Source organism: Apostichopus japonicus, chromosome 7, assembly GCF_037975245.1.
Source record: "Apostichopus japonicus isolate 1M-3 chromosome 7, ASM3797524v1, whole genome shotgun sequence".
NCBI classification, from domain to species: Eukaryota; Metazoa; Echinodermata; class Holothuroidea; order Aspidochirotida; family Stichopodidae; genus Apostichopus; species Apostichopus japonicus.
In genome coordinates this window covers 8,666,749-8,690,266 of record NC_092567.1, presented here as the reverse complement: position 1 = coordinate 8,690,266, position 23,518 = coordinate 8,666,749, and the positions used below count along the sequence as shown (strand labels likewise).

The 23,518-nt window shown below is 38.2% G+C and overlaps 2 protein-coding genes across 4 annotated transcripts in view; both read right to left on the bottom strand.

The window, feature by feature from the left end:
* LOC139970073 (uncharacterized) overlaps positions 1 to 23,518 on the bottom strand; it is a 202,587-nt gene that overhangs the window by 23,477 nt on the left and 155,592 nt on the right. The window lies entirely within an intron of this gene.
* The window catches only part of LOC139970037 (NLR family CARD domain-containing protein 4-like), a 118,725-nt gene that overhangs the window by 21,069 nt on the left and 74,138 nt on the right, over positions 1 to 23,518 (bottom strand). For all 3 annotated transcript variants that reach the window (XM_071975617.1, XM_071975620.1, XM_071975619.1), the window contains exons 7-8: positions 10,778 to 10,983; positions 3,386 to 3,462 (exon numbers count right to left, since the gene is read on the bottom strand). In XM_071975617.1, the coding sequence (XP_071831718.1) occupies positions 3,386 to 3,462; positions 10,778 to 10,983 (283 nt within the window). The remainder of the gene's footprint in view (positions 1 to 3,385; positions 3,463 to 10,777; positions 10,984 to 23,518) is intronic.

Sequence of the window (23,518 nt, the reverse complement as noted above, 5' to 3'; positions counted from 1 at the left end):
TTTTTAAGAATTCCTATCATCTGCCTATCATCTTGGTCCTTGACGAAGATGATAGGCAGATTGTTCATGTGAGTGATAAATAGCCCCGCTGCCCACCCCCCACCTCCCCCCCCCCAAAAAAAATAGTAAGCGCGCTAGTAAAAACCCCGGTGTTTTGTGGTAATTCACTATGTCGTCTAATATAATTTGTTGAAGAAAAAAAGTTTTCCCCTTTGTTACATTAACATAGCTTTTGTTGTGTGTGTAGCCTATGTAGCCTCAGTTGCTTACTTGCTTAACCAGAATGATTAATAAGTTTGTGAAGTGAGGGCCGGTGGTGCAAATGTATCGAAAAAGTTCGGAACAAAAGTGCAGTCGCGAAAGATGAGGTGTCTGAACTGACACTAACCGTATCGTTGACGAGTAGTGGGGGGGGGGGGGGTGGGGGGTTAAAAGGGCAGCAGTCGGAATTTTATGGCTTCAAAACCCGTCCAGTTGGAATTTCAGCCACTACACCCCCCCCCCCCCCCAATCATCAGGCCTTAGCTAAGTCCCTGGTTCTCTTCGCTACTACTTGTAAGTTTAGTGGTTACTCTATTATTTAATTTTTCTTTCTGACAGTTTAGCATCTCAGCGAAAATCAAACAAAAATATTAACTTAAAATTTTGACAGATAACACGCGGTAAATGGAATACAGTATACATCGTTACCTCATTAAGTATATAATACCGATGTAAAACTGTATCGAATCGATACACAATATGTATATTGATGGCTTGAAAATTAAACTAGTACTTATCTAATAAGCACAAAGCCTGTTTTATGCACATTATGCCTTGTATGCAGATTTACAGACCAAACATGTAAATGAGACATTTTTCTTTGATAGATTAATGTTATTAAAGGGTGTGATGCGAAGTCCCAGGAAACTGCATAATTTTTAGATAGGGTTGTCAAAAACAAGCTTAACTTGAAAATTATACGGAACGTTTCTGAGAGCTCAAGCGGGGTCGAGGGGCTTTCTCTGGAATATATTTCAAGCCCTGGATGGTTACAGGAGGGGAAACCCCTGAAGTATTTGCATTTGGTGATATCCCTTGTTCTCTCGTAGCGAGTTTAAAGCACTAAAACACAAAACAGATGTAATCAATAAATGAGTGTTATCTATAATGTATTCCAAGCAGGCTGGTGGGGATCCACTGGAGTTAAGCTGTACCCTTAGAAGATATTTGTCGTTATCTTGAATAAATTTTGAAACACAGAAATATATTTATGAGAAGAACTCAATTTTCAGCGGATAGTAGTGTAAGGCCCCGGTTGGGCGGGTTGGGGGTCAGGGGGGCGAAGCCTCTGGAAGCTGCTTTATTTTATTAGCCAAATATTATCCAAATCTGGGAAAAGGCAGAAGCAAGGGAGTAAAAGACAGACCGATTATGTTTTCTTTTCTTTGTTTTTGTATTATAACTCTTACTTTCGTAAGTGTATAAATGAAAAAAAATAAAATAAAATATGGTTTTAAATTCACATATAGTTCTAAATGCTTTCCCTAACATCATTACCCAAATTTTATTTCTACTATTATTTTTTTCTAGGCAAATGGTGCATGGATGTTAATGTTCGCTAGATTGTACTCTTTTCAAGCGCCGATCAAAGTGGTGATGTGGTGTTACCCCCCCCCCCCACCCCACCACCACGCATTTCAAACTAACTTAGAATAGTAAAACACAATGTTGCGTTTAGACTTTTATATTGGACATAAGTCAAGTCATATAAGTCAAACTATGCCTCAGAGGTATCGTTTGAAGTCTAAACTTCCCTTTTTTCTGGAGAAAGACCACAGACCCCCCCCCCCCTCCTCCGTATATATGATATCGGCGTTGACGACCCTCTGTTCCTGTACACAACTGCAGAACGAGTGTCTTATCTTTGCCTTCATAAAATCTTTATGCTGATGTTACCTATTCGTATATTTTGAGTACGATACATCTAGCACCAACAGTTCCGATACACTTTTGGTCTGTTTTGTTTTCGTTTATTTTGTAATACACTTTGCAGCAATTTTAGAGAAACAAGAAATTTGTTGCAGAACTTGGAAAAGAATTAAGTTAAACTTCGCGGCTTTATTCTGCAATTCAGATTGAAAGAAGGATGTTTTAATATGTGTGTGTTCGCCGGGGGGGGGGGGGGGTAGGCGTAGGAGCCTCATTTGATTTGGTGGGGCTGTAACGACTTGCCCGAAAAATATAACCAAATTTTTTTCGCGCGGTCCGCGCGCGTTCCAAATGTTAATGTGCATATCATATAGGCATCCATCAGTTATTACATCACCTGCCAATAACATAAAATCATTTTCCGTGTTATTACCCTTCCATATTGGTTAGAATTATTGGGGAAGTCGTTACAACAATAATGATAATAATAATAATAATATAAGTTTAACCATTGAAAAACACATTGCAAATTCTTCATTTTTCACTAGGTGCCAGTGGCGGAGCTAGGGGGTATTGGTCGGGGGGGGGGGGGGAGAATGGTCTGTAGGGGCGCTTTTGACACTATCTAAGCGGAGCGTCACCACAGGTTGGCGCGGAGCGTACAGAAATTTTTTGAGTAAAGTTACTCCCTAGATCGCCGGAAATGACCCTTTCCGGGCCTTGCTAATTTGCAGATAAACGAAGAATAAATAGGTGTCATCGCCATTTGTCAGAAAATTGCACCAACAAAATGTGACAAATGTCAATAGGTATTTGAGAGCGCAATAAAAAAAGTCAATAATCGCGAATAAGTAAAAAGTGGTAAAAAGCTGAAAGGGCGCCAGCAGTCCATTTGAGTCCGCCAGGGGGGCTTCCGCCCCCTTTTGACTTTATGGACGCTCCGCCACTGGTAGGTGCACGCAAAATTCTCAGCATATTGCCCAAATTTTCACCAATGGGGGGGACTGGGGGCGGGGGTGTTGACAGACACCGAGGGGCATAACATCACTTCAAAACCCTTACATAATAATTGTCGCTGTGTAATTAAGTTTCCCAAAGTGTATGATACCACTACTTTTCGGAAAGAGATTTAAAGCATCAATTGATTTGATTGCTAATCTCAAAAACATCTTATAGGGCAGGGATCTTGAACGAGCGAAATTAAAGGAATATGACTTATCTCTTAAATCAACCAAGCCTAGCAATATTTATTGTTGTTACATTTCTATTATTCAGTTCGTTGTTTACTACCACAATGCTCTGTTTTGGGTGTCTCCTTCATATAAAATGGCAATCATATGTTGCTGATCCATTACTCTCTTGTATATAATTCAACAACAGTCAACAAGTCAAAAGAAATTCACATAGTTCGTAAAGCCTTTAATTAAATGTAAGAAATTTAAGTGCGTCCGTAATGACGTCATTGTGACAGTACCTTTCACATATCTTGATTTCAAGGATGATGGAATGGATCCAACCGGAATAGTGTCTGGCAGATCGTATTCAACAAAGCTATGGAGAGAAGTGGAGTAATCATCGTGTTATAAGATGTAGAAGACGTAGAGGAATGTCCTCCTAGTCAGGTTTATTGTTTACTAAATCAATGAAGATAAACAACAAAATAGACAAAGTAAATAACAAATAACAAGGAAATAAATCACACCTAATTGATCATTCTAATCAGAATTAATTATAATCACAGGTCTTGTGTTTCAACGATTCCAAGAAAAATAAATTAGAGTGGATATAGTGTTGCAGATAATAATGATGATAGTTGGAACTGCTCTACCGTATGTAAATTATATGCGGTTGGTAGTAACTGTGAAAAGTATAGCTGTCCACATGATCATAATTGGCTAAATTGTCTGTATGCTTAAATTATCAATTCATTTAAAGTTGTTCAAACATGTAGAAATACAACATTGTACACAATAAACTAAGTAAACGGAGCAAATCCTTGTAACAACCGCTTGCTATTTTCCGCTCGGATCACGTGATTTTTTCCGTATGTTATTTTCGGTAAATTGATTGATAATATAGATCGTTTTCGTGAACCCTTCTTACTTTTAAATGAGACCTAAAATGTCTGAGATTGTTAGATTGCAGTGGTAAAATGTAAAATCTAGAAATTATGAATCTTATAAAGCTGAAAATTGTTTCTTAATCTCAGAAAAGTTTAAGATGCTACAAATTATATTTTTCAACGTAATTTCGGAATTACAAACCTGCACAATCTTGCACTAAAATGGAGGAGAAATAGAAGGTAGAGGGATAGGAGGGTCGAGGACATAGCAACATTCTTTACTGGGCGCAACAATTTGTCATCTCGGGTGGAAGTCAAACACAAATTGTTACTATCATATGATATACCAACGTTATTTAAGTATTTATTCAATAGCAACATTCAATAATTTTATCACATTGCACGCATTGTTTTTTGTCATTGATCTAAATCAAATTGTACAAAATTATAACTTTTTTTGTGGAGTTGATAATAATTACCTTAACCATTACACAATCGAATCTTCCTATTCAACTATGTTCTCAATGAAGGGCTGCATGTGTCTAAAATATCCGACCCCCTTTATACCGAGGAGTTATTAAGACTTCCTGGTCATACTTTGTTAAGAATACACTAATGCCATCGTCGTTGAATCGCAAAAGAAAAGTTTTATTGGAATATGGAGGCACAACCACTGAGGGACAGGGGAAAATGTGACTTCGATTTTACGCAAGAAACCACTAGACTGTCAAATTATCTGAAACCCTCTCAAAATAAATAATCTGTGCAGTCCTTTCCACAGGTTCAAGTACCGTATTTGAATGTTTTCAGCAAAAGTTTTCTTTATATATACCGGTACTTTTGAACTGCATATTTTATCAATATTATTATTTTGAAGCCAGATAGCAAATTTTTAGACATAAAGGCACTCGTTACAAACACACAACAACAACAGGGCACTTGAGTTTATCGAGCATGAAATGAAATTATGTGGAATTAACCGGTAACAGATAGTGCATAATATCCAATAAATATGTTAAAGTCTAGCTCAGTATCATCCTACCTTATACTTGAATTGCCCAGTTCTATGTAAAACACTACTCCGGACAATGGAAAGATAATATATACAGTAGGTTATGTTCCTTGTATCTAATTAGCATAATTAACGCATAAATACTGCTACTTCTTATGTAAAACGTTTCTTTACAATCGTTAGTTTTCCGTATCTATCCAGTGACTGGTTAAAACAGGCGCGTTCGAATATTTCACTAATCTTATATATAATGTTAGGGCTATAGCGGACACAACAACTCAATGTACACATGTAGGTAATATATTGGAAATAATTGTTGCACTAATAATTTATATTGCTACAGCATTGAAAACTATTTATTAAAGGTTATATTTTAATAAAAGGGTTCTCCCCGTTTAGACCCCTCCCAACGGACGCAAGTCATATTTGGAGCCCACCCCCACCCCTCCTTTCCAAAGATAACCAGAATGCAAAATGCATTGATATTTCGATGACTTCAATGCACTAGACTTCTGCTTGTTAGTATAACCAGAACTAGATGTTACAATAACAATATGGCATGATAACACAGGTCAGTCTACTATACGTGGCTATACGCACCTCCAAAACAATAGGGGTCTTGTACTCAATGATATGAACCCACACACCAAGTATTAGAGGTATCCGCGATTTCCATCGTTACAAATCATGTAAAAGGTTTTTTTCAGAGTTTGACCTCTGGTGACCTATAGGAGATTTGACCTCACAAGCATTTAGGATTCTTGTACTCAATATGGCAAATCCATGTACCATGTATGAAAAGTATCCATGATTTCTACCATGAGAAATCTGGTTGTGAAGGTTTTCAGGCCTCGACAATTATTTTTGAAAGTAATCGCTATTTGGCGACCGTGACTAAAATTCTACTCGCCAAATTCCACACACAACTAGGCCTGTGATTGTTGGTCAAGTCTCCAAAGTACAGATCTGCAACATCAATACTTTCTATGAACAAGGTTAGGCAGTTAGGCAGATGCAAAGTGCTACGTAATTGCACATTAAAATTTATAATTTTTTCAGTACGAAATTAAAACCTTTTTCCACCAAAAGTAAGTGTTGAACAAAGGGAAACATGACGTAGAATCGTAAATAAGCAGGTAGTCCTACTGTAGTATCTCAAACAATTAAAGATACAAAATCTGTAAAATACCTACGAAGGTCACAACGAAACTACATTCAACCTGAAATAAATAGACGAAAACGTCCAACAGAACCGCTGTATTACAAATACACCTTTCTGCACACACAATAAGGTTTCCGAGCGGCACGTTAAAGCCAATGCAAATATGTTCGTATTTTCAGTTTTAGATTCTACTATTGCTCATAAGCTCATTACCAATTGCCAATAGCCTCATATTCGTATGAGGCGTAACGAGCACGTTATCTGATAGGTTGGCTGGTGAGAGATACGGTAGCTTATAAACAAGGTTTTCCAAAATGTTACCCCCGATGACCCCAATGACCTATGATCTCCACAAAAAAAACATAGGCTGTTGCTCCTCAATGTGGTCCTCCTATTCACGAAATATGAGATTGGTACAAGTTTAGTTCCTTGAGATGTCGTGTTTACAAAATTTTAAGTATTTGGCCCCAAGTGACCGCAAATGACCTCCCCACAAAACAATAGGGTTCTTCTACTCAATGTGGTACGTATATACACCAAAGTTTAGATTGTTCCAAGCTGCCCTACTTGAGATATCGTGTTTACAAGCGAGGCGTCACACACACACACACACACACACGTACATACCTGTACGTCCTCAGACAAAAGGTGTGTAGTCAAGTCATCGTCCTTGGAGGTCCGATAATACAAACACACCCACATATAGACATACACACACACTCTCCGTCTGCATGAATGCATACGTTACGATTATCATCGAAACCAAAACAACGTTAATGCTTGAAGTCAGATTGATGAACAGTGAAGTGTTCAAACTTGCTTCAATTTACAGGTCAAACACTCTTCACCTTGGTTTTATTTATCAAATTTATCTATAAAACTATTAAACTATGTATCGCCGAGTTTGTCGTCCTAATGTGTATTACGTCATGTGGCTGGGGTTAAAACAATGTGTAGTGTTGAGATAACTGAGCGTGTGTATACATACGAAATCGGTCAACAAAGTTGAGAGAAGATATAGTGACGTACTTTAATTAGGTATGCAAAAATCGGGTTTATGGTTCTTCAACAGTTCAGATCATGTCTTACGTAATTGTTGATTTATTGAGAGCAAACAATATTGTTGAAAAATTGGCAACGCGTTATGTAAACGGTGAAGCACCTAGCCCACCCGTCACGAAATGTGCACAACTTTAGCTTGCATTCTTATGCCTAGAGGTCTATGCGTAGAGTATTCATCTTTCTCGTCATATGTTCTGAAAGCGTAGACTCGCGATATTTAGACACATTTACTTTACATGTTTTCACCCTATTCGCTGCGATTTGACGGGAGGAAAACCCCGGATGTGCGACCGACGGAATACAATAACCCACAGATCTCTTCTAACTGTATTCCCAGGAACACAACACCTCTCCTTCGGGTTCTTTTCTGTTTTATTTTCCTTTCTTTTTCTTTTTACTTGTCCACCATGTTACTATGACAATATAATTTTGTTCAGTTTTAATCAGCATACCACCATGATTCATGTAAAACATCGCAAATTATGACGCAATGAATTCATTTCAACAAGTGAATAACTGCTTCTTTTTTCCTTATCAGCAACAAAACTAAATGAACCGTGGCCATATTTACGACCTGGATATGACCCTGACAGTTGTATAAGTGTTTATTCTGATTGTATACTTGTAGATTCATTCATTGTGTACCGGGGAAAGAAATCTGTACTTCATTTTGTAGCGTGTGTTATAACAATAATGTAAACCATTAGAAGAGAGTTCTGAAGGCGATGATGACAGCCTTCTAAGCCTTTCTAAATTCGCTAAAAACAGTTAAGTTGCAAATTTGAAATCGATTCTAGTTGTCGTTATCCATTATACATTTTAAACTTCGATGGAATAATTTAATCACTTTCGCCTGTTGTCTGTAGATAAAAAGAACTAGTGCTGTATATAATTCGATATTTAAAGAGATAAAAGATCTCATCAAACGAATCTTAGAGGATCTCAAGTGCTTTGTTTTCTTGCTCGTGTTGTTGTTTGCTTGTTTATGATTTATGGCTGAGAAATATATTAACTTAGTTGGATAATATTAATATATTTCAGATTTGGTAAGGCGACATGAACCTTCGAAATCCTTTCTCTCTGCTAAACACGAGCAATATTATATCCCCACCGTTTAACCGTTTAATCAACTTCACAGAACAAAACTGTTCTCCATAAACTAGGCAATTAAGTACCCGCAATGTTTGTATCACATATTAGATATGTGAGTTACATTAAGGGCTATTTAATTATGTGCTAATTAGGCAGACTTCCATATACCAACGAGAAGTACATAAAGGGAAAAAACGAAGAAAGGGAAATAAAACAATCCTTCTATCAAATTAGGGAGAGGAGCAAGTGAGGGATGTATTAAACAACCAAGGAAATCAAGTTAACTCATTTAAAATATATAAACAAAGAATAATAATGAGAACACGCCGTAATATCATGGCATATTACATACAGTATTACTGAATGGCTGTTAGATATATACCTAACCCGTATTGAATAAAAAGATGCATTATTCCCAGCCACTGATAGACACGGACTGACCTACTTATCGTCGGTTTCCATGGTTACGTTGCATGACAGTTACAACATTCCAGGTGTACAATACACACGCGTGGCTCGTTTATCTTTCTATTCATTAGCTTTAACTGCCTTAGATCATCTATTGTTATGCTAATTTGGTATTTACGGGAGATCCAGGTGTGTCATCTTTACTGATAACTTATTTTACTTTAGAAATAAATTGTTTGAATCAATCGTCTGTGCAGAAAACTATTGTAGAAGTAGAGTAGGCCTACTGTGTGTACTAAAACGGTGAAGATGTTATCGGGTATAAACGGAATTGATTTGAAGGGCCCCCTAAATAAGATGATGTGCGAAGGGGGGGGGGGCGGCGGCGAAGGAAGGGGTGGTGGTGGGTACAGGTATGGTATCTGAAGGGGAGTGGGGCAGAGGAGGCGAGACTAAAATTACCCAAGAGCACACTGGGATTGGGGTAAAGTATTTAGTATAGATAGGGAATCAACATTCTCTGTTACATTTTTTTTTATAATCAGACCACTTTACCTCCATGGTCAGACCAAACAAAACCTCCGAACTGTATTATTTCCAGTAATATTTTCTCCGCGGTCACAGTTATTCCCGGAATGGCGTTGTTTCACATATAACATACGTTAAGCATCGTTCGTTATCATATATTTCATTTATGTAACTACTCAATAGCTTTTGCCTTTTCTTTCGAGATTTGGGTGATGCGCGGTGGGAAGGGGGGGGGGGAGGTGACGGGTGCGACTTAAATATTTTCTTTTTAGTAACACGTCAGTTGTAAGTTGAAAATGTTACTGCTTATGTTGTGAATGGTAAAGACGGAAAGGAGAAACTTTTACGAGGTTTGATCTGTGAGACCAAAGAAGGCGAGAGGAGGCAAGAGGAGGGGTTGGGTGGGTGGGTGTGGGGGTCTAAACTAACACTTCATTGGAACGGACCAAGCAGGGACGTCATGATCGAATCAAGTATGAAGTAACATTAATACAAGGAATATTAAAATATTAAACAGTTTTTGTATAAAGTTATCAATTATACAAAGTTGAAGCTCTCGGTTAATTTTGTAATTTTGTAATTATTGTTTAAAAATTAGGTTACAATATAAGCATAAGACATAATTAAGCTTATTTTGTATAACGTCGTATTTCAAACTATAACGAAGAAAGTGATGACGTAGTTTGATCGGATTAAATTTGAACCTTTGAAATTTATCAGATATACAGATTTGCCTTTAATGATATTTATGGCAATACATTTTTTTAACTATATAGTTAACTCAATTGCAATTATATATTTCCTTCTAGTTAACTTTTATCTTGTTTTAATTAGTTAACTTATTTTGAGTAACTATTTTTTAAATTTTGACAACTAAAACTATTTTATTGGTTGCTTCTTTTGTATGAATTTCAGTTTTGCTAGAGTATCATAATCTGATCAAAATTTTGAGGAGTTTATGCTATTATTATTGCCATCATTTTACTACTTTAAAATTAATAACGATTTTCAATCTCTTTTGTTTCTTAAATTAATTGTACATAATTGAAAATCAACTATTTCGGAGGTTTCAGTCAAAATTAACAGTTATTCCTTATAAAACTTTACTTTAGAATATTAATTTTACTCGCTAGAATTATTAAAATCCAATTTCCTTGTCTATATATCTCTTATTTTATCCTAATAAACGTTCCTGTAATTCTAAAACCTATTTAGTTAAATGTTAACATTAACATAAACAAAGAACATTTAAACAACCACCACCCACCCCTGCACCCCTCTATTACCAACACCCTCTTAAAATATTCCCTATTTATCCATTATATTTTGTTTTATTAATCATAACATTCTGCAGAATTCCTTCCACGATGACCTAATTACTGAAATAAATCCAACCAAACTAATTACATCCAATCCTTAATGAAAACACTGCAGACTTCACATTCTCTATTGTCAGTTTTATATTGATTACTTGTATTAATTAAATTAATTCCCTGTTAAACTGTTATGATGATTCTAACATCTACACCGGAATACTTACAGCAGCTCCTTCAAGCTTGTACACTGTGATGAGTAAGACAAGATGGCCGCCAACTCTTCATTAGTTAGTCTCCTGTTGTCAGTGATCCACAGCTTCTGGAGAGAACTCAGGATAGAGAGAGAGAGACCAGACTCAAGGATAAGGTTCAGACCAGACTCATCAACTCTAGGAGAGCAGTAATCTAGATCCACACGGGAGATAGGAATCTAGAATGAAAGAATAGAGTTACTGATAATAGAGTAGATGGAGATAAATATATTGGATTTGGTTAGGTTTAGAATAATTATAATAAAATAAAAATAACGAAAAAAAGATAAAGGAAAATAAAGCGATAAACTAAGACATTTAGGTCGTGTTTATTTGTAAGACGGAATCAGTTATTAGAACGGATATAAGGGGCTGATTTTATGGGGACACAAATATAAACAGGAATAATTACATTAGATTAGAGAAAATAAAGTGGTAATGTACGATTAAAGGGTTAGTTTGATTGTTTTACAATTAAATTATTCATTAAAGTTTTTATAGCTAGTAAGGTTTAATAAAATAAGAATGCGAGGCTACATATTTTTATTTATTAGTTAATAGGAAACAAATCTCAATGACGGGTTGAGAATTTTATAAGAAATGGGTCAATACTAATTGAGATTATCTATCTTTTGAAGAAAAGTATTGATCAAATTTATTTGTATTTTTATTTAGAACTTTCAGAAGGAAAATGTAATTTAATGTTATAGGGATCATGAAAAGGAAACTTCTACTCTAACTAATATCAGGTTTTTATAAAGTATAAGGAGAGTTTGAAGAATTATATTTAAATCACTAGGTTGTTTCTTATAATTAAAATGCAATTTAGAGAAGCAGATGTACGGTAGATCAAATTCAAGTTTCCAGAGAGAAGGTTGACGAGGCTTAATTTAATTTACAAATTATTTCATTATTGATCCAAATCCGACTATTCTGCTTGAATTATAATTATTTCTAATTAATATGATTTGTTTAAAAGATGATGTCCATCTGTGTTTAGTTATTAAATTCATTCCTAAGTTACGCGTTGAGTGTGACATAACTTCTAGTGGATTTTTTCGAAATGTAGCTTTGTTCTTTCTTTGTGTTCGTAGATATTCCTAAATTGGGTATTGCTTATGATCTTAACTTTCTTAACTTTATCGTTTCTTCCAATTAAATAGAACCATCCGCTTTTTACATTTTTTTTTTACAAATAATATTGTTTTCTGGACACACTTCATATCCTTGAAGTGTTTAATTATACTATTTAATTATTACTTTTAAGTTTAATCAGGTTAATTGGGTCTTCATTGAAATATATTCTGTTACTATGGAGTTCATCGGGTGTGAACAATTAGCGGGACATTTAACGTTAAAGCTACGGCTCTGGCGAACTTCTGCTATTGAGAGTTGCAGCAGGGTAAAATAGGTGGCGCACTTTCAATTCAAAACCATTTTACTTTTTAAACATCATGTGGCCATAAGTCTGTTGGCTTGGAAATGACGTACAGTTTTTATAATTATGTGGGCAAAATTAAGATAAACCAGCTGTCAGTAGAACACCACGATCTAGTTGCTCCTGGAAAAACATGGACGAAAGATTCCTTTTAATAACTATGTATTGCATTTGATTATTATTAGACTTAATAGGAAAACTGTTTTATAGAGGCTCAAAGCTCTGGGCCCTATACAGTATTTAACAAAGGTATATTTCATATAAAGTGTCAGGTATATTGGCAGGAGTATGGTCATTCAACTAATCAGTTATTAAATAACATTATTTCAGTTAGCCTGCTCGGTAAAAAAGCTGCAGGTTTCTCACACAAGTGGCTCAAATGTCCGACCTGGTAGATTTAATAAGTTAGGTGATTAAAATGATAATTTTGGAATGTTATAGATTGACTTGTATTAATGCGTATTTAAATCGAGTTGAACCATTTTCTGTGATTTAAATTTTTTTGAGGAATAACAAAGTTTCTAGAGTTTGTCTATTGATACATTTTGTTAGCTAGAATGAAGTAAATGTTAGGCATCAGTACACCTAGAATGTTAATCGCTGGTTTCATTCTTCGCTTAATTTAAGATCCCTAAAGAAAACTCAGTGTCTCGATTGTATTTTATTCAATTCCTTTATAGTTAAGATATGCTTTAACTTGGACTTTTCTGATATTCAGTCAGCAACTAGGCTAAGATCTCTATTATTTATGAGTTAGATTTGCTAAGCATGTCCTCTCGCTAAAAGTAGATAATTATAGTTTTTCGAAGGTGATGAGTGAGTTTTCTAACATAGCCTAACTTTATTACTACTAGTCTAGCTTATAGCCTAACTAAGTTTGGCCTGGCCGCTTTCCCCCTCTAGCCTATGCCTCTATACCATACCGTCAAATTATCTCACTTATCAATGAACGCTGTCTTAACTATTAACAGTGGTTCCTCTCCATTAAATAATCCATCTTATTAACCAACAAGTCAATGGTAACAAACAACTCCCAGTCTCCCACGAATATAATACGTACTCTGGAGCTCCACTAATATAACACTAAAACATTCGTTGTCAGTGATATAGATACTAGATGTGAACAGGTATTCAATAGCATATACAGGTGTTTTCCAGCTGTTCGCGGGTGATGTTTGAAATTTGTAACATACATTTTGGCGCCAATAGAAGTAAATGTACGAGAGATGTAACGTTATACATACCCGGTGAAAACAGACAGTTTGAAAACTGACGTCGATTGGGTATGTCTTAAGGAAGGGGTCGAGGAAGTAAATAATACAACACAACCTATATCAATTAGATCAAGCTATCATTGACATTTCTACCTAAGCGGTAGGGTGTTAGTTCCCGTGCACCCCCTCCCCCTCCCCCACCACCGGTTAAAATTTGGGCAAATAGCATTTCATGTACACATTCCCCCACCCTATTATCTGCTAGTGGATGCATAAACAAGCAATAAACACAAAAGTTTGAATACCGTCTGTTTCAAATGATTTAAAGAGTACATGTTTAATGAATAATAAAACCTACATGGAATAACATAAATTGAACAGCCTTGCTCCGTCCTACACATCTTGCAGACACATCGTGCAGACAAAACGTGTCTGTGTCAAGTTACATTTTTGTTTTTACATATATTCACTAAATCATCATGAAATTATCGGAATAAATGTAACTCAGGCGCATATCCAGGATTTTCAAATCCGGGGGGCGCGAATTACTATCTAAGCGGAGCGCCACCATCGGTTGGCGCGCAGCGTACAAGAAAATTTCTTGTTTTGAAACCCCCCAGATCACCGGAAACGGCACTTCTCGGGCTTGAAATGACCAACCAGATGTACACCTTTTGCCTGAGAACCAAGTATTTCCTAATAGTTTTTTTTTCCATCCATAACCTTTTAGAAGATTGTCAACCCGGCACACATCATGTTCGACCTGATCGCATCTCCTGTGGGTCTTTGCTTTGTAGGTGATTCTACGTCCCGGCCCACAATACCCGTCAGCCCCACTTTTCAAGGTTTTAAGCCCCATATTTGTTCAGAATTTGAAAATTCACATTTCTCGTGAATAAACTCACTTCAAAACATAGCCATAATGTTGTACAAAATTTCATCTATGGACAACCAATATAGAAAAAACTTCCTTCAACCCCTAACAGACCGGTCAAAAGTGCACGAGTAGAGGGAAGTGTGATGTAGAATGTTGGTCAGAAATTTTCGAAAATTCAGACACAGTTAATTTATTGATGTACAAATATTAAAACCTGTTATAACGGCTATTATAAAACTTGGTTGAAGGAAATGAAAAAAATAGCAGATATTTCCGAAACCGAACACTACACACATAGGCGTAGGAGGCGCGGCGGCAGTGGCGGAGCTAGGGGTATTGGTCAGGAGTGGCGAGAATGGTCTGAAGGGGCGCTTTCGACACTATCTAAGCGGAGCGCCACCACTGGTTGGCGCGTAGCGTACAGAAAATTTGTGAGTAAAGATACTCCCTAGATCGCCGGAAATGACCCTTTCCGGGCCTGGCTAATTTGCAGATAAACGAAGAATAAGGTGTCATCGCCAAATGACACCAACAAAATGTGACAAATGTCAATAAGTAGATGAGAGCGCAATAAAAAAGTCAAAAATCACGAATAAGTAAAAAGTGGTAAAGAGCTGAAAAAGGCGCCAGCAGTCCTTTTGAGTCCGTCAGGGGGGGGGGGGGCATCCGCCCCCCTGACCATATGGACGCTCCGCCACTGCGCGGCGGGGGTGCAGGCCCTAATTCGCCATTACTAATGTAAAAGAGAGTTTTGACATAATTGGACCTCCATGCTTTTTATACATCTACATGAGACATGTCGTTGTTTACATTAGCATCCCGCGGTATACTGCGCAATTTGAACGGACCGTACGGTACATGATGGCATGCGATGTAATAACCGATACTTGCTTATATGATATTGACGTTAACACGTTGAAAATTTTTGGTTATTTTTTCAGGCAAGTCGGACAGTTTTGAGGCTTTTCATCCTGGAACGCCATTTTCATGCTCACTGATATGATGTTATATCTGCTGTTTGCGTTACAAATTCAAACAGGCGCGTAGCGAGGAATTTGCCAAGGGAGAGGCGAAGCCTGTAGGCAAATTATCTAAGCGTAGCTCCACCATAGGTTGGCGCGAAGCGTACAAGCAAATTTTGGCCGAAAATGTCTCCCAGATCGCTGGAAATGACACTTCCCAGGCCTTGTTAGTTGCCTCTAAGCACTTTCTATTTTGAAATTACTTAGCGATATCATTTAAAAAAATGCTGAATGGGGGGGGGGGGGCGGGCGGTCGCCCCCATCCCAAAATGCGTCATGTTCCCGGACGACACGATCGAGTTCGAGACCAGCCACAGTTGGTTTCATAGCACAATTCTACACACGCGTTATGATAGACCATATATAGTATATATATATAGATCATTAGTGAGAGAGGAAAATGGAAACGTCAAAAAATGGAGTTGTCGGTGTGAGGGGTAGGGTGAGTCACACTTTTACGAAATCATTGATCCGTCACTGGCTACCCTTCAGCGCTGTAATGATGTCACTGTTCTTCTTTCTCTTCCCGGTGTCTTCGCGTTTTGCTTTTACTCCCTCTTTTTCTCCTTTTTCTCTCTTTCTTCTTTTTCTTTTCCCTTCCTTCCTCTCCTCCTCCTCTTTTTTCCCCTCTTTTTTCCTTTTTTCTTCTCTTTTTTCTCTTCTCTTTTTCTTACCCGGGGGGCGCGCGCCCCCAACGCCCCCCCTGGATACGCACCTGTAACTACACGACTTTTTTCATCCCTCCCCACCCAACCACCTTTGTAATTAATTCCATTCCATGTCAATGCTGGATTATTTAGCTAAATCTTTGCACCAGCAAAGAGAGTTTAAGGCAATCAAACGATGTTTTGTCTTTCACGTACCTCGTAATTGCTCAAATCAAAATACTATGTCGACATTTAACCAATAATTGTAATAGTCAATTCATGTAGCCCCCCCCCCTTTTTCTCCCGTTTTACTTATTACCATCCTCATCAAGAAAAGTTTATTTTTTGAGAAAAAATAGTTGAAATTTTGCATAAGAAAGAAATCTTGATTTCGAGAAATGCAATGGCAATTTCGAGAGAAACGTACAAGTTTGAGATAAAACGCTAATATTTTTAGTTGAGAAGTCAACATTTCAATAGTTTAAATTTAAAACAAAAAGAAATCGACATTTTACACGAAGGGAATTAAAGAGGTCGAAATCAATCGAAGAGGTTCTAAATTTTAGAAAAAGTAGTTTAATGTTGAGAATTTCGGTTATATTACAGATTGCAATTTTAAGACAAATTTGATTTTCAAGAAAAGGGTTTCAATTTTGAAAAAGGGTTGAAATTCCCAGAAATATTCAAAACTTTCGGGATAAAATAATTAAAATTTTGATATGGAAATTTTGAAATTTTTCAGTGTTCCATGTGGGTCAAAATAATGACAAAATGTGTATTGTTTACTTAATTGGGATGCCCCCCGACCCCCTCCCCAGCCAATTCATTTTTTGCTCCCTTCCTACGCCAATCAAGTGATTTGTCACATGTCTACATAGATATGGGGAAGGGTGTAGAACATAAAGGAGGAGGTACATCTTGTGGCTAATTTGTGTATATTTCTGATTAAGTGCATGAGCGGTAAGTTTGCCTCTCCAATCCTGAAAACGGATCGACTCTCCTGTATGGTTTAGAACCCAGTAACGTGGGTTCACATTCCAAAATTCTCCCGATCAATTTAGGAAGGGGAACGAACATTTATGGTCAGACTATATGTGGATCCGAAAGTTTTGATGTTGTTGCTGTGGAGTAGTCGTTGAATGCAATTCCATGTACGGGGTTGTGGGAGTCCTCCGACTGAAACAATTCTGGGGCGTAGTTAGACTATAATTTTTGTCTAAACTTAAATTAAGGTTGTGCTAAAAAATACTAGTGTGAAGTTTAAGAACTGAACTGACCGATGTTAAAATCACTATTGTATAATTGCATAAAAAAAAAATCAGAAAATGCAGTCTTGCTCGCGTCCAGTTATTCTGTAAATAGCCGTTGGGTGGACATGTTGCCAAACCAGTATATTATTCCTATATACAATAATGCCTTACAAAGAGGTACACATTATTGCATGTTACCTTCATGTAGCCATGTAACTGATTTTAATGGCAGATGCATTGGTTATCTACTACTTGAAATCGGTTTGCAGGACTAGGAGAATGGGAGCCCTTCTCAACCCCCATTTTAATATAGGATTTCAAGGGGGGGGGGGAGCAAATCCCAACTGACTTAGGTAGGTCCTACACTATTATGGAAAGGCTAGAGAATTTAAAAATGGCGGAGGTGTGGTCGTTGGCTTGTTGAAGGCAAATCTCAGTAGCCCCGTCTCCTGAATTCTTTTTGAAAATTGATGTTAACTGGTGCACCCCGAGGCATAATTAGACCACCAATTAGGTCTTAAATTGGCTCCATACACCATGCAGTTTTACCTATGAACAATGTTTTTGTAAAGTCGTAAGGGGGGGGGGGAGGGGTGTACACTCGTAGCAGTGGCCTTCTTCTCAGCTGAATGTAACATTGCCCCCCTCCCACCCCTCCCCGACTTCTATCCAAGTGTATAATTTAGAAATTTTCTGATTAATGTTGAAATACCAAAATACTTTCATCTCGTCATTTCAAAAGTCTTTAGAAATGATAAAATATTGACTTCTTTGTGAGCTCGTAGTAAACAATATCCTGAAAAGTGCCAAACATGTCTAATTTTCATGCTGTCTTGGTGACACTTGTAGTGACGAAATACTATCACGATAGATTTCGCTAGGCGATAGTACGCGTTTTTCTTTGGAACTTACACTAGCCCCTTATCTTTGCTTTACTGGAATGGTCAAGACCATCAAAATATTTTCATTATTTGCATATTGCGTTTTTATTATATATTTAGTGCCGGACCCCTTTTATATTTGGACTTCGGAAGATCTGTTGTGAATAGTCAAGATGCCGTCCAAATTGTAATTTGGTGAGTTGCAGTGTAATAACTAAGTATTGTTTTGTCTTTTCCATAAGACTTATACGCTACGACCCATAACACGTATACACTTCAAGCGGCTATAGAAGATTCTATGAACGCAAAATTACCAGAAAATTATCGAGGTGCAAAATGATGAATTGACATTTCGCAGCATAATGTTGAAGACCTCACTCCTAGATACAAGGAATTTGCCATTTTGTTGTAAATTGCTATCAGTGGCGTAGCCAGGATTTTTTTCAGTGGGGGGGGGGGCGCGCTGGGGGCTTGAACATTTTCTGGGGGGCTTGACCATTTTTTTGTTACTATCTAAGCGGAGCGCCACCATGAGTTGGCGCGCATCGTACCGTAAATTTTTAGCTAAAAGGGCCTCCCAGATCGTTGGAAATGACACTTCCCAGGCCTTCTTAGGTGCTCTAAAGTTTTCTCAACATCCTTTATTTTGAGATCCCATGTTATGATATGGTCATCAAAGAGTTTAGTGAAATAGAAAAAAAAAACAATCTGGTAAGTTACTTTGAAATATCATGACAAATCTTTTGTGAGTTTGACACCGGCATTGACAGTTTTCGACAAATCTGAAAATTGCGTGTGGAAAATAAAGAAAGATTGACTGGGCTTTCAGCCAAGTAACATACTGAAATGACCGAACTAGATTGCGTCTAAAATATTATTTTGGTGATAGACTGATTGGCCGGCAGTGGCGGAGCTAGGGGTATTGGTCGGGGGGGGGGCGAGAATGGCCTATAGGGGGGCTTTCGACACTATCTAAGCGGAGCGCCACCACAGGTTGGCGCGGAGCGTACAGATTTTTCTTGAGTAAAGATTTTCCCTAGATTGCCGGAAATGACTCTTTCCGGGCCTTGCTAATTGGAGGTAAACGAAGAATAAATATGTGTCATCGACATTTGTGACAAGTGGAAGTTTATATGGGTGTTGAAAGTGCATGCGCTTCATCACAATCCCCGTGGTATCTTTGTGAGTGCTCATGTTTTCGAAAAAAATAGATCGAAAACCCCGTACAGTTCTTGGAAAGAGTTTCGTACAACAGAATTAAGTGCCGATAAATTAAATACCGCCGTACGTTAGAGCATTTTGTCAGTAAACTACACCAACAAAATGTGACAAATGTCAATAGGTAGATGAGAGTGAAATGAAAAAGTCAATAATCGCGAAGTAAAACATGCTTAAAAAGCTGAAAAGGGCGCCAGCAGTCCATTCGAGTCCGTCGGGGGGGGGGGGTAGTTCTCAATGATAGTGTTGCCTCCTTTCTTGAAAATTTGGTTGTTAGTGGTTTTAAGAGCATCAGGGTACGTCCCAGAAGTGAAAACCAGATTGAAAATGTAACAGGGTATTGAGGCAATGACGCGAGCAATGATGTGAGAAACATGTGTATGATGTCAGCATTTTTTACCTATTAACATCTTCTTTGGCATTCAAGTACCTGGAGACCACCTTTCTATAAGGGTATAGTATTGCTCACTAGCTTGTTTGATCAGTTAATACGCACTGGTTACAAGATAATGATAGGCTGTTTATATTAGTATTTATTTGCATGTTAGGGATTATGGATATTTAAAAAAAAGAGTGACAAAGGCAAAGTTTGCCCGAACAGTCGAACACACAGATTCAGTAGTAAACATCAGGCGCGGCGGAACGGAAAAATTATTGGGGGGGCTAATGTGTGGAGACTATCTAAGCGGAGCGCCACCATCGGTTGGCGAGGAGCGTACAAGAAAATATTGGGTTTTTTCAAACCCCCAGATGGCCGGAAACGGCACTTCCCGAGTGTTTAATGCTGCGAATACCTAGCCCTAAAATATGGGTCTCAAGCCTGCAATTTCTCAGATTGCACCTAAAAGTCTGTAAAAACATTGTAATTTGTATGTTCGATGGTGTTTTAAGAGAGTAGCTATTCCTCGTAGTGTACTCGCAAAGACGTTTTTGAGTGTAGTAAGGGCAGTGGCGGAGCTAGGTGTATTGGACGGGGGGGGGGCAAGAATGGTCTGTAGGGGCGCTTTCGACACTATCTAAGCGGAGCGCCACCACAAGTTGGCGCGGAGCGTACAGAAAATTTTTGAGAAAAGATACTCCCTAGATTGCAGGAAATGACCCTTTCCGGGCCTTGCTAATTTGCAGATTAACGGAGAATAAAAAGGTGTCGTCGCCATTTTGTCGAAAAATTACACCAACAGAATATGACAAATGTCAATAGGTATATGAGAGCGCAATAAAATAGTCAATAATCGCGAATAAGTAAAAAGTAGTGAAAAGCTGAAAAGGGCGCCAGCAGTCCATTTGAGTCCGTCAGGGGGGGGGGGGGGCATCCGCCCCCTGACTGTATATATGGACGCTCCGCCACTAAGTAAGGGGATGTTGGAGAACTGGCTGAAATGAGGCAAGTCATTGGCCTAAGACGAAGTTGTGTTACGCTTACCGGTACTCACACTCACTGCTTCCACTTTTCACGGGGCGTGAAGACGCGGTTGGGGTGACAATGTGGTCTATAGCCAGGGGACGGGCCGAGGGTCCCCCAGCAATTAAAATTATTACACCTATATATATAGTATACGTGTGCATCGGACAGATCGACAAGTATGCATTGAAAAATAGGCAGATGCACGTTTCGGAGCCTTGGTAAATATTGGGGGGGGGCTTATCATGCATTTTCCCCCTCAACTTTTTCATTGGGGGGGCTGAGCCCCCCCCCCAAGCCCCCCCCCCCCGGTTCCGCCGCCACTGGTAAACATTATGTGTTCTGTAGTCTTGTAGAGCAAGAATTATATTATTCGACGGTCGTTAACATGCGTTTTCAGTACAGTGCGACTACTGTAGACTTCTCGGCCTATGAGCTATGTCACGTCAGGTTTTCAGCAACTATAGCCTACTGCCGGTCCGCGGTCGAAGGGTCGTTCATGAGTGGTCATCATGGAGATTCGAGACCATTCAGACCAATGATATATTTTTTTTCGCACATGTAATTTTTTTTCGACACCCAAAATCCCAGTGGGGGGGGGGGCGACTGGGGGGCGACGAGCTTTCATGGGGGGCTGTCGCCCCCACGCCCCCCGTAGCTACGCCACTGATTGCTATTATTTGAACTGGAAGATTGATCATTTATCTGAAAAAGAGGGGTATTTCCCTCGTGGCCAATGAAACGACTTGAACAAGTCTCATCTTCAAAATCTAAACAAACCAACGACACAGTGTAAAGCAGCGTTTGAAGAACGGTTGTATGGTTGTACAACTTGTACTTCTCTGTTTGTTTAACGTGATTCCCTGAAGCTACAGTACTGGCTTACTAATATGAAGATATTGCAATATATTCCAGATGGTGATACTGAAAGAAACAGACTAAGTATATTGCAATTGTCAAAGAAGAAATGTATGTCGTGTTTTCCTTTCATATTGTTAGGCTATGTACCTACAAGGACAGGGACATCATAACGTTGAAGTTATGGCTTAGGTCTTCTTTAGTCATATAAGAAAAGTGCAGCCTAACGAAGGCCTAGTCCAATGGCTTTAATGACAACATTCAAAAGTTCGCAATGCCAGCATAAAGCGTGTCCTAGGATCAGCACAATGTAGGACTAGCTGAAATATGGTGATGCTAGCCTGTTAGTTGGTTACAAGTTGAAGGAGAGGGTTTCCTCCCTCAGAATACTGATCACATTAGTTTATTGAGGAAGTGTTCTACATTTGCGAGATCATCCAACTACTGTATCTGAAAGGTTTTATTCAACAAAGTGGCTAAATATTCTTACGACTAGTTGTAACAATAATACCCTTTTGCGCATGCACAGTTGCTATTTTTACGACTAGGAGTACTTTTTTTACGACCAGGAGAAACAATAATTTCCGGTTAGGTTTAGGGTAAGGGTTGGATTGAGTGTTAGAGTTAGGGTTAGGGTTACCCCTACTATATGCGCAGTTGCTTTATTTACTTTTAATTCGCATGAATTCGCCGATGTCGTAAGAATAGTTTATAAATAATTGTTACGACTAGTCGTAAGAATAGCCACGGCCTTTATTCAAACTATGTAGTCATAAAAACCTACTCTTAAAGTACTCTGGAGTTGTTTCCTCTCCTGGTATATTGTAGATTTAAGTACTAACCTGCCAGTGAGTAAAGGTCAAATGAAGTGCAAGGTTTTCCAGAGATTGAGATTCAATATCCCATATCATATACAAACATTTTTGTAGTTTGTCACCCATAATACTGCAGTGCTTTAGACTTCCCTTGCTGGTCAAAGACAACCCATTATTGGAACATATCCAGAATTTCCAGGGTTTGTGCTGGTAATGCTCAGTTCCTATTGACGTATCTTTAGCTTCAATATCACAAATCAATTATGCACTTTTACATAATTTACTTACTAAAGGTGTAGGGGTCTTTTACAACTAACATGTAAAGTTGATTGCTCACAAAGACTGCTGTAGTGTCACGTTGCTATCTGAATGCAAAAGTTCCTAAGAACTTTCAAAAAGCTTCAGAAACCAAACACTAATCACTAACATAAAATGATCAATGATTGGATCAAAGTGGAACTGCTACCATGGGTTTTCTTTGTAAGTGAGTATACTTTTGTTTCTGAAGTCTAAAAATATCTGAATAACTAATTTGATTTCATGTTTAGTGTTTCACTTTTGATTTAGAAATCACTGAGGCTCAGTCTGACGGCTCCATGATGTAATAATTCAACGGTAGGAAGAAACCCTCTAGTAATTATGAAGACAGAGACTGTACTTGATAGAGGAGATCAGGACCTATGAACCTATCAAGCTTCTTCCAGTATCCTACACTTCTTGATGCACAGAGTTCCATAGGAATGGTAAGAATGAAGTAAATCTGGTTGTTGTGACTTGATTCACCAAACTGATGGCTAGCAAGCATGGTTAAGGAATTTAAATTTCCCTGCCACTCTTTATCAATATCATGTCGTGATAACATGTCTTCCTTGCATATTTGAGAGCTAACTACCATTTAACATAAACATATTCAAACATATACAGGCACTGGCATTAGGGTGGTGAGCACTTGGCCCCCCCCCTCCCCCATAGGCTCCACTTGGTCTGCAAAATCACTATCAGAGAACATTAAATATCTGAAAAGTGAAAATGCCTCAGCTAAAGTCCCCAGGGACTCCCACCAGGGCTTAGATTTATACTTCATAGAAATTA